The following is a 12,492-nucleotide window of genomic DNA, read 5'->3' as shown; positions in this document are numbered from 1 at the left end:
AATGCCTCTTGTACGTCGTCTTATTATCTTTTGGGAGACACCGATGTCATTGCCCGTCCAAAAATTACTTGCTGGTTGAATAAAAGTAAGTCAAAATTTGCCAGGGGTATGAATAATTATGGGCAGCACTGTGTGTGTGTGTGTGTGTGTGTGTGTGTGTGTGTATATTATTATTTATTTTTTAAGTATTTAAAACACAAGAAAATTTTATATAAATGTGGTAATGCTGTAATCGAACTGATCCAGAGAATGAAGGTAACAGATCTGTCTTACTGTATAGTGAACGCCATAAAAATGAAACTCGTAAAACTGTGGCGGAATAGAGCTTCCCCCCCCCCCCCCAATTTCCACCCCCAATTCTTTTCCAGCTCCCTATTACATCATATATTAAATGGTGGCGTGGGAAAGTACGACTGGTCCTCCAAAAAAAACGAGCCTTCCAACGGCAATGTGAACAGAAAAATAAAAAGGTTATGGCTCTGGGAAGGCGGGGAATGAAAAATTGCCGGGTCCTCTAGGGGTTAAAGGATGCGTTGCTGGCATCATGTGCCAGATACCACAGAGGTCTTGTGGAGTCCACGCCTCAAAGGGTCAGAGCTGTCATGGCGGCAGGAGGGAAGCGGTATTAGGCAGGCTCGGATGTCAGAACTGATGTCTCCCCATCTGATTGCAGCAGACGCGCCGGCTTTATGAATGGACGGAGGAGGCTTCTTCTGGGCACGGTCCTCTCCATCCAGAACAGCAGCTTCATCTACCCAGCCTGTCAGAACTGCTGCTCCCGGCTGATCCTCACATCCTGCAGGTAACGCAGCCTCCCCCCTGTCATTCTATATTCCTACCACTAGAGGGCAGTGGTGCTGTGTGACTTCACTGTGTATAGATCATACTCTGCACTTTCTGCTTCCTATAGTGATATTCACAGGATCATGTGTCTGCCATACATGATGGTGGAAGTATCCGATCAGAGCTCTAGCACCCCCCACAAGAATACGCTTCCACTTTTCACAACATTTTTCATAGGTCGACCTATGAAAAGTATAGGTCGGTGGAGATCTGAGCTCCAGGACCCCCCACCGATCCCTGGAATGAGGAGAGAGAAGCGCATGCATATGGTGTTTTCTCTTCTCGACGCATGACGTCTATGAGCCCGTCTCTGAGGAGAGAAGACACGATATGTGCAGGCTTCTCTCCCCTCATTTTAGGGCTTGTGGGGGTCTTGGCACTCAGGTTTAAACTTTTGATATGTCTCTATAACATATCAAAAGTTAGTGGCCAGCAGGAGTTTGACTGCTGGGAACCCCCCAAGTAGTCGGAGCTGCTTGACAGAAGTAATTGCTTTAGGAAGCCTTCTCCCGTGTGCTCTTGTACAGAGTAGACCAGTCCCCTATATTCTCCAGCCAGACCACAGCTGGGGAGTCATTGTGGTATTGAGTCTGTCTGTCTGTCCCTATGTCACCTCTATGTAGATTTGCTGATGTCATGAGCTGCACTGAGAGCCGATCTTGTGCTCCATTTTCCAGGTATGAGTGCTATAAATGTGGCACCAGCTATAAAGACGCCACGCATCAATATAAACTGTGTGTGAAGGTCTCGGAGGAGAACAAACTTCATGTCATCACCATCTTTGGAAAATGTTTGGAGAAAATATTCGGAGCCAGCGCTGATTCCTGGTGAGATACTAGCCCGTTCCCTGGAGGTCAGGATGACTGACCTGATGGTTTTTGCTGTTCACACCTTGTACAAATGCTTCACTTTTGAGAATCTGCGTGTGGATCTAAATGGGAACTCGGGCGATTGTAGCGTCACCTGTTTCTTTAATGAGGGCTGAATGGGGATTTAAAATTTTCAGGCTGCATTCAGTTGACAAGAATGCAGACTTAAATCTTTCAGGTCTAGCAACCTGGCTTAGTTATGTATGACTTGATTCCTTTATCTAGGAAACATTTATACTGTTCCTGGCGTGCCGCCTCTGTACCTGGCTTGTCACTTCTGTGTCTGTGCAGGGCCTGCCTCTGTGCCTGGCTTGTCGCTTCTGTGTCTGTGCAGGGCCTGCCTCTGTGCCTGGCTTGTCGCTTCTGTGTCTGTGCAGGGCCTGCCTCTGTACCTGGCTTGTCGCTTCTGTGTCTGTGCAGGGCCTGCCTCTGTACCTGGCTTGTCGCTTCTGTGTCTGTGCAGGGCCTGCCTCTGTGCCTGGCTTGTCGCTTCTGTGTCTGTGCAGGGCCTGCCTCTGTGCCTGGCTTGTCGCTTCTGTGTCTGTGCAGGGCCTGCCTCTGTGCCTGGCTTGTCGCTTCTGTGTCTGTGCAGGGCCTGCCTCTGTGCCTGGCTTGTCGCTTCTGTGTCTGTGCAGGGCCTGCCTCTGTGCGTGGCTTGTCGCTTCTGTGTCTGTGCAGGGCCTGCCTCTGTGCGTGGCTTGTCGCTTCTGTGTCTGTGCAGGGCCTGCCTCTGTGCCTGGCTTGTCGCTTCTGTGTCTGTGCGTGGCCGGCTGCCTACAGCTCTGGAATGTATTGGTTAACACTGACAGTCATAGAGGCAGTAATTATTATTTTTTTCCTGTCTATCAGCAGGCATAAGCCTAGTAGCCCACTGCACAGCACTTATACCAGGTAGCGCTTATGCGCAGCGCTGTATTGTGAGGCATGCGTCCACTTTTACAAATGTCAGTTTTCGTCTTTGGATGTTGGCGTATTGTCTCACTGCGCAGGTCCCCCTTTACAGGGCCTGAGTTCGTGCGCAGCCATAGATTGAGCATGCGCATGCTCAATCTCACGGTACCAGTGGATGTATTCCAAGTGTTCGCGCAGGCGCTTCGGGTGCAGCGTGTCATTGATGACGCGTATAGTGGGCGACTGTGTTTGGCACAGTCTAAGTCCGTGCGCAGTGAGATAGTGCGCCGATGTTTAAAGATGAAGACTGATAATAATTTAAAAAAAAATTCTGATGATGCGTATAGTGGGCGACGGTGTCCGGCACTCCAATCAGATTGTAGCGGTGTGTCTAAGGACACTATTGGTTGGCAGTGCTTTGTCCTTTGTAACTGATAGGATGGCTAACCTGTCAATTAGTTTACACACTATTTAAACCTCCAGGTGGCCGGGGTCACTCATGGCTGCCCATTAACCCCTGAAGAAGCCAGAATACTGGCGAAACATGTCGGGGGGCAGGGTTAGTTTCTAATCGCTGTGCACCACTCCGCTGCTAACCAGCAACTAGCGGTCAGGCTGCCGACGTTGCTTGGTTTGGTTTAGCAAGTTAGTTGTGGTTTTGGCTACTGTGCACCGAGTCAGTGTTGCGGTGTTAGTTGCCACTAATCCCAGTCTGAGATCAACTGAGGCGCTTTATGCGCCATTCACATAGTGGGTTGATATTTCCATTTCTCCCACCACTCTATATGGCTGTTATTACAACCATTCTCAGCTGGCAGAGTCACCGCGGACGGTGGTACGGTAGTGTTCTGCCCTTACAGTGGTGAGGGTGAGAGAGAGTGCACATCTCTTCACCCCGCCTAATTGTCAAAGCAATACACCTACCAGTGACGTGGTGCACTGTGTTTTTAACACCCCTTTAATTTTTTAGTTCTGTTTACGTTCAATTAAAGAGTGCACCTCGCACACACTTAGCATTTAGGTTTTACTTGTATTCAAATAAAAGTGAAGTATTAATTTATACCTGGGTCAAGACAGGTTCTATTGCATTACTATCATCAGGCATGATGTGCCGAGAGTGACTGAGAATATATCGGCTGTGGCGGGCAGGGTGAATGATCTAGAGGCTCATTTGAACATATAAAAACATAACGTTTCTCAGCAATGCGGGCACATATGAACATGGGACCAACACAGATGCCTTCAGCTGCCAAGCGCACATGTAACAGATCAGCCAGTGTCATAGGTGCAAAACTGCTGACAGATGGGCTTTAAATTATAATCCTTTCTGCTAGCTGCCACCACTAGGGGGAGCTTGCAGCACACAGACTTTATACATCTAGCAATGAGTTCAGTGGGAAAAAATTTAAGAGAACTAAATGTGGATAAAAGTAAAATAAATAAGTTATGCCCAACAGTATACAGAGGGGAGTACAAGTTCATTGGTTGTGCACCGTTGGGGTGAGGATGTTACCCTCCCCCGCCTCTTTCCCCTCTCTTTCCTGGGCAGACCATACTCGCCTGCTTCCCTGCACTGTCTCCCGGCATCTTCGCTCCCTGGCCTTGGCTGCTCCACTGGGCTCCTCCTGGATGTAAACTTCCTGATTGACGCCGCTGCAGCCGATTGCTGGCTGCAGCAGTGACCTGCCCCCTGTGCGTCATGTGACAAAGGGGAGCAGGTCACTGCTGCAGCGGCCTTAAACAGGAAGTTTACATCCAGGAGGAGCCAAGTGGAGCAGCCGAGGCCAGTGTGAAGGTAAGTATGCGTCCCTTCGCAGATCCGCCCAGGTTCTACCCCCCCCCCCCCAAGGTGCACACCCCTCCTTTAAAGTCAGAAAAGATATGCAATAAATCTCTGTGTTGCATGCAGGACCGCTCCTATCTTTAGAACAGGACGCCCTGACTGGGTCCCAGGTTGTCAGGATTTAAGGGGGGGCGCTATGCTTTTTTTGGTATCTCCCATTCACTTGTATGGGAGCTGAACAGCATAGCAGAGCCCACTCGGCTGCTCTCTTGTCCTGACCACTGCATCCAGGCAGAATCTCCCCTCTGACCTCCGTGCACCACGACCCTTTGCGGCGTTATAATCTGAGCTCGTCTCCCATTCCCCTGAGATCCCGGATCACCAGGCGGCCCTGCGGCGCAGTAATGGCAGACGGTATTTACCCTTCTGAATAAGAAGACCTCTGCGCTGACTTGTCATCTCACATGCACATTCATTTCCATTTTGATTGTTCGGCGTTCGGACGCCCCCCACTCTGCGTCTGCGGTGATTTGTCTCCTTCCTCCTCGCAGATGAGCTCTTTCTTCTGGCAAATCTTTCCCTTTTATGAATCTTTTTATGTAAACAAGTTGTTTATGCGGAAAGTACAATCTCCGAGGCAGGTTTTGCATTCTCCTTAATGGGAAGTGTCAGAACTGGTTCCTCGTATCTACCAGAATATGCAGCGAAATGTTATAAATCCAGCACGCACCCACCCGAATACTGCTGGCATGGGAGTTAAAGGTTTTTTTTCTATATTGATGTCCTATGCTCAACATCGATGGGGGTCCGACTCCCAGCACCCACGCTGATCAGCTGTTTGAAGAGGCTGTGGCCTCCTCACAGTATGCCTAGCACAGCGCCATACATTGGATAGTGGTTGTACTTGGTATTGCAGTTCAGGCCTATTCACTTGAATGGGACTGAACTGCGCTTAGACCATGTGATAGATGAACCTGATGTCACTGGGCTAGGAAAAAGCCATGGTGCTCACCAGAGAGCCGCAGCCTCTTCATACAGCGGATCGGTGGGGGTGCCAGGAGTCAGCCCCCCACCGATTAGATATTATTGACCTATCCTGTGGATAGGTCATCAATATAGAAGACCCAGAAAACCCCTTTACAGTCAGGTTCTGCCAAACCTGTCATAGGTGCAGTAAGCTTGGGTATTTTTGGATGTGCTATAGCGGTATATAGAGAGCAAACCGTGCCAGCTCAGCCACCTCTCTGTTCTCCACAATAGGATTTCCGAAATTCACTCGCCTGTTTTTAGAACTCCCATAGCGCTGAATGAGGCGTAACTGCACAAACGCGTGACATGCTCTCCCTTCTAGAGGTGGCACCCGCACCTATCTGATACTTCCTAGCGACAACCCCTTTAAGTCGTTCCATGCTGGAATATCAATAAATTACCTGACCGCACCCAATCGACAGGACATTGGTGTTCAGGCGGCTCTTATCCTTTTGGCTATTTCATAAATGTCCATATGTGAATATCACTTTAACAGAGCAGAGTAAGGCGACTTTCACACTCGCGTTTGGTGTCGGATCCGTCCATGGATCTGCACAAACACATCCGTTCAGATAATACAACCGCATGCATCCGTTCAGAGCGGATATGTCTGTATTATCTTTAACATAGCCAAAACGGATCCGCCTTGAACACCATTGAAAGTCAATGGAGGACGGATGCGTTTTGTATTGTGCCAGATTGTGTCCGAGAAAACGGATTTGTCCCCATTCACTTACATTGTGTGTCAGGACGGATCCGTTTGGCTCAGTTTCGTCAGGCGGACACCAAAACGCTGCAAGCGGAACGGAGGCAAACTGATGCAAACTGAGCGGATCCTTATCCATTCAGAATGCATTAGGGCAAAGCTGATCCGTTTTGGACCGCGTGTGAGAGCCCTGAACGGATCTCACAAACGGAAAGCCAAAACACCAGTGTGAAAGTAGCCTAACATCTGAAGAAAGATGGCCGCCCACATGATGATGTATAGATAATTATTATTTTTTTAAATCTACAGTTGGGAAATAAAAGCAGATGAGATATAAAAAATTTTTTTTTTTTTTTTTTTTAAGGTAGCTGTAGATGCAATCTGTCATTTGTTTCTTTTCCTTCTTCAAGCCATTTGCAGATTTCTTCACAACTTTCCAAGGATCTGGAACCCGACAAAGCTCAGGAGCTGTTATTCCAGGCGGCAGAACGCTGTCTTATTGGCAGAAACTTCATATTTGCTGTCAAGGTAACTTTCCACACCTGACTATTACAGTACGGAGTGAATATCCACCCACGATCGCCATTTTGTTTTGTTGGGGGTCACATTTTCAATGCTGATATCTCTGTATATCTTGATGACAGTCATCAAGTATATCTTCATTTATTGGTTAGAGCGCCACATCTCTTTCATAGCTGTACTATCGGGGTCCATTCACACGTCCATATGTGTTTTGCGGATCTGCAAAACACGGACACCGGCAATGTGCGTTCTGCATTTTGCGGGACCACACATTGCCGTCACTCTCAAAGAAAATGCATTTTCTTGTCCGCGATTGCGGACAAGAATAGGACAGGTTTTCATTATGGAAAGCTGTGTCATGGGATCCCAGGCTGACCACCAGTCTAGAACATGCTCTCCTCCTTTGTGGAAGACTTTCTGTGAGCTACAGAATTGCATCTATTATATCCCTCTTGGCAACACCTCCCTACCAAGCTGCTCCATTCTTCTTCTGTATGCACCCCATGTATAGAGTGCTGCTGAAGATATCATTTCCGCCCTCTCTAAATGATCAGGAAGAGCAGCAGTATTTTAGGTGGGTACAAACAGTATTGTACAGTGAATACAAACTCCCCTGCCTGTGTATGCTGTGTGCGGAATGTCCAGTGTATTCTATGAGATGTAGCCTCACACTGCTGCCTCCTGCTTGTAAGGGCTGGCAATGGAGAAACCCATCACAAGCAGGACACTGGGGAGACGGGCTGATGCTGCATTACATAAAAGACACTGACGCTTGGTGTGATATAGGGGACAGTGATTCTATATACTGTGTACATTGTGAAGAGATTCCAACACTCTGTCTGCCAGATGCATCATGGGAAATGTAGGCTGCATTAGGGTAACCATATCAGGAGTGAAGATGACTCGCAGCCCATAAATGGCACATTAACTAAAATTACACAAGGACATACATTTCTGCAGTGCTTCCCTTCTGCACTACCAGGGGTGTTTTGACATTCTGCATCTCTGGTAGCCGGTGCCATTTTCTCACCTTTGACATGTACAACTAAAATAACCTTCCCCATTACCCATATATTTTCTGTAGGCACTGCCACACTGTCAGAATGTCACCCAGCAGTTTGTGCACACAGACGCCTTCATGCAATTTTGTGTCAAAAATTCATTTTCCATTAAAAAAAATAATGCATCGCAGTTGATATTAGTAGGTGATGGTGTGACCCATGCAGAAAGCTATATGGACCACACTGCCTAAAAAAGTTCAACATGTGCAGAGCTCAAGCATACATCTTAGACCCAAATTTACAGCTGGAAAGACTAAAAATCTGGTTTTAAGCTGGAAATTTTGGAAAGGTAACCTACAAAGTACAGGGATTATGCGCTTTGAAAAGTAAGTGCACCTCCAAAACCTATATATTTCCTTGGCAGAAAGAGAAAAACAAAAAAATATAGTGGCAATTCTGGAGGAGCTTCTCAACCCCTGACACTGTGGCGTGTCTTTTGTTGGGGGAGCAGCCCGACCGCATGTGGACCGCAGTAATCGACTAACCCCAGCAAATGATGCATACAATGGAGGATGTCGGCGCGGTCCACATGCACCACAAGAGCAAACTACACAGAATGTAGCAATTAATCATATAAAACACGGAGAGAGAATGCACCAAACAGATATAACACTGACTATGCTGGCAAGACATAAATGCAGGTATTAAAAGCTGAGACTTTTGCCAATATATTCCAGTCATGGAGATATCGGAGCCCATCATGCACCACGTCACGGTTCTCAGCATGGCAAGGTGCATGATGGGCTCCGATATCTCCATGACTGGAATATATTGGCAAAAGTCTCAGCTTTTAATACCTGCATTTATGTCTTGCCAGCATAGTCAGTGTTATATCTGTTTGGTGCATTCTCTCTCCGTGTTTTATATGATTAATTGCTACATTCTGTGTAGTTTGCTCTTGTGGTGCATGTGGACCGCGCCGACATCCTCCATTGTATGCATAATTTGCTGGGGTTAGTCGATTACTGCGGTCCACATGCGGTCAGGCTGCTCCCCTAACTAAAGACACGCTACAGTGTCAGGGGCAGTGTTGGTGCATTCTCTCTCCGTGTTTTATACTATATATTTCCTTGTTGGACTGTTGACAACCTTAACTGTGTGACGAGCAGGAATTGTTTAAAAAAAAATGCATCGAAACAAACATTTACACCTAAAACGCACACCTAACGGGTTTACGCTAAGTTGTATCCATACTAGGATTTCCTCTGTAAATTTGGTAATTATACACTTTATTATTTTAATTGTTTTAAACTTTATTTTCTTCTAGATTTCAGAGACTTTCGGCAGAAGCAGCTCTCTTTCTCACTCGAATTTGCATCAGAACATGGTTGCATGTCAGATTATTCTCCTCCATGAAGACTCGATGAGCTGCACCATCCTAAGCTATTTCAATCTACTGGTGGCGTCTGTATCGAGCAGCAATTCCGTACACACTACAGCTGATGTCTCCACAGACTCCACAAACCTAGACCTGAGTGACCTGGGGTTTTCAGAGAGCCTTAATCAAAGCTGGAATCCTTATGACGAGTACTGGCAGCAGTCCCTTGGCTTGGTGTCCTCACCCTTAAGCAGCACATTATCTGAAGGTAGCCGTACAGAACAATTTCCTCATCGGGAATCTCTGACGTCTACAAACACTACAGTATGCATACAGAAAAAGCAAAGTAACACAGATATAGCCACCACCTCCTCCAGCACTGTGAGCATCACTACTCCAAGAGCTAAAGATTCCTTCTCGAAATTTATACACTCTTATACCCGCAGTCCTCCAAGCTCCTCACACTTCCATAGTTTCTCTTCCAAATCAAAAGCTGTTCTTGGACAAGAATCGTGTTTGCAGAACGTTTGCAAGTCAGGAAGTTGTCCTGAGCCAAAGCTGTTCAGCTTGCGCTATACAACACCCTCTCCAAACAGGAGAAATCCATCAAGGCAAGGAAGAAATTTGGGAAGATTTCCCATTCTCTGAAAGCCTGAGCGAGTTTATAGCAAAAATCGAAGACAACGAGGGCGTGAGGTCTCCCTTCACAGCTAAACAAACCAAGACGATTATAAGTACAGAAGAAAAACTATTAAATGAGAGGGAATGCAGAAGATCGTGCTACCCAATGACCATTCCAGATGAGAAGCAAATCCAGAATTGTACAGTCATGAAGGAAGCGTCACACTTCAGCTTTGACAAATTCTCAGGCAATGAATCCAATTCGAGTATCTTCATCCATTCCTGTAAAGTTATCAGGAGGGATGATACTAGTTTAGTAAATCAGACCTTCCCTTCTGCTTTTGATGTTCTTTCGAGAGACTCGGCCAGACTGCAGGATCACCAAAATCCAGATTGCTTGAAGATGCTTTCAAATAGAACATACATCAATGATAGCTGGGACCTGTGCAGTTTTCTAGAGGATCTAGAAAAGTCAGCAATGTCATTGGAAAAGGGAATTTCCAGCCGTAGGGACAATGTGGTTTTAGGTGATGAACCTAAACGTTCAGATGTGGACATGGAGAAGGTAACTAGTGAGGTAAAATCCACCATGGCTGGTGACCACTACAATGCTTCTGCAGATCTCTTTGAAGCTAGTAATAATCCAGGTGATAATGGGACCTCACTTTTGCAACACATTGGTCAGAACAATGGTCAAGGAAGACTCTTGTTTTCTATAATTAATTCTCCCTGTACAGATCTCCTTCCATATCGGCCTAGAGATTCCCGTATAAGCGTCAGCTCTGTGTCGGAGATTTATGAAACGTGGAATAATTTGCCCACAGAAGACTTTGCCCCTTATTTGCAGTCTACCCCATTACTAAGACGACTTCCAGGAACCAGCAGACTTGCTGTTGATGCTCAGTGCCTTAGAATGACATCCAATTCCAGGTCTTCCATAGTTTCCATAAGGACAAAATCGAGTAGCACCATTAAACATATCTTCCTCAAGAACACAAGGCAAAGAAAATCTGCAATGTTTCATGGACTTTCTGAGAACTGGTCCCCAAACTTGTCCCCATTTTTAAGTTCTGAGAGGTCAACAGTGATGATCGCAAAGAATAGGAGGACAATGTTGTCACACAAACTTTGGAAGAAAGAGGCCATTTTGGAAAATGAGAAGGATTATGAGACCCTAAGACATGGGCCTACAGTAAAGGGAACAGACTGTGGGACCATCTTGGGGAAAGACTCGATTAAACATGGTGGCGATGTACCAGATAATGTGGAGAATCTGTCTCCTGTAAACTGTTCTTTGCAGGAAGGCAAAGATCGACTTTGTTCTTTACAAGAACAACAACTTCCAAGTGATTGGTCTCCAGAACTGTTCCCAGGAAAGTCAAATAGGTCCCAGCCACATGAATGTCTCCAGAGGCGGTTATTTTAACTAAAAAGTATGCATTGTGGTATTTATTGAAGGGTTGACCTGGCTTCTGTAAGGGGCAAATGTGAAATCCAGCATCTTGGTAAATGTATTGTCAACTTAAAAAAAAATCTTCCTCCTGGAAACTGTCAATTAGCTGCTATTGATGGATCTCTTATTCTGAAAGGAATTGTCTCTTTAGGACAACCCTCCCCCCCCCCCAACCTTCGTTACTAAGCACCATTTAGCGCATATGCAGTTCATGAAAGAGGATCTCTCCCTCCATGCTGCATAACCCCCCTCCATGCCAGACCCTGCATGACAACATGTATGATGGACCATTTTTCTTGGGAGTTTCAGCTGCCGAACCTCACCTAGGCCTCATTTACACAATTGTCTATTTTTCAGTCCACAAACCACAGATGTTCAATCCACATTTTTCTAAAGCCCATCAATAGAACAGACTCTTCTCATCCGGACCAGAATAGGATATGTTCTACAATTTGGGGAACGGCCACATGGAACATCAAAAACTATGGTTGTGTGCATGGCTCCATAGAAGTGAATGGGTCACTGTGCTATGTTAAAAAGTCCAGATGAAAAATACAGTCATGTGCATGAGGCCTTAGAAAAGGTGTCATCCAGATAAGGCAACCTATTGAATGTTTCTGTTTAGACCAGAATATGACGGGCATCCTGTTGTGGATCTGGTTGGTGTATTACCTCTAAATAACCCTGGCATCCAGGGGTGTAACTATAATTTTATGGGTCTCCCACCACCTAGAGCAGTGGTGGCGAACTGTTCAGAGGCCAAGTGCACAAACTGCAACCCAAACCCCACTTATTTATCGCAAAGTGCCAGCACGGAAATTTGACCGGAATACCACAGTCCAATATAGTATCTTCCGCGTTCTTTATCATTTAGCTATAATATCCCACCTACAATCAATGCGCTGCTTGTGCCATTCATAGTGCGCCCTGCGCTGATGAATGGCAGGAACAGTCTAGGGCATATTGGTGCACCTTATAATTTTTCCAGGGTGCACGTGCCATAGGTTTGCCACCAATGACCTACAGCAAGAGAATTAAAACAGCGGCAATAATAAAGACTATGAGGGCTTTTTTATTGCATTTTACTCATTTTGGACTAAAAATCGTTTTTCCATTGGTCTTAATTTAAAAATATTGAGCCATTCTTTCGCAGAGGGTTAACGGTTTAGTTGTGTAATTTCGTATTTCTTACTTTCACTTTGTGCCGGTCATCTTATAACCCTTATCTCTAATTTACTAAGAGGTCATAAACACTTATTTAAGCCACTTTCTTATCAGTAAGGTAAGAACTGAGCTATAATGTCAGAGAGCAGAGTTATGGAGCCCGTCAGATTAGCTAGCTGACGTTACAGATCCCTATATTAGAGCATCTCAGCCCTGTACAGAGAAAAGGGCT

The 12,492-nt window shown here is 46.0% G+C and overlaps 1 protein-coding gene across 3 annotated transcripts in view; it reads left to right on the top strand.

Moving 5' to 3' along the window:
• DDIAS (DNA damage induced apoptosis suppressor) overlaps positions 1–11,805 on the top strand; it is a 40,446-nt gene extending 28,641 nt beyond the window's left edge. For all 3 annotated transcript variants that reach the window (XM_044286139.1, XM_044286141.1, XM_044286138.1), the window contains 4 exons: positions 674–802; positions 1,521–1,670; positions 6,532–6,649; positions 8,972–11,805. In XM_044286139.1, coding sequence (XP_044142074.1) covers positions 690–802; positions 1,521–1,670; positions 6,532–6,649; positions 8,972–9,670 — 1,080 coding nt within the window. In that variant the 5' untranslated portion in view covers positions 674–689 and the 3' untranslated portion in view covers positions 9,671–11,805. The remainder of the gene's footprint in view (positions 1–673; positions 803–1,520; positions 1,671–6,531; positions 6,650–8,971) is intronic.
• Positions 11,806–12,492: the final 687 nt, after the last annotated feature.

Source organism: Bufo gargarizans, chromosome 3, assembly GCF_014858855.1.
Source record: "Bufo gargarizans isolate SCDJY-AF-19 chromosome 3, ASM1485885v1, whole genome shotgun sequence".
In the NCBI taxonomy this organism is placed as follows: Eukaryota; Metazoa; Chordata; class Amphibia; order Anura; family Bufonidae; genus Bufo; species Bufo gargarizans.
The sequence above is the reverse complement of the archived record's forward strand: the minus strand, read 5'-3'. Positions and strand labels throughout refer to the sequence as shown.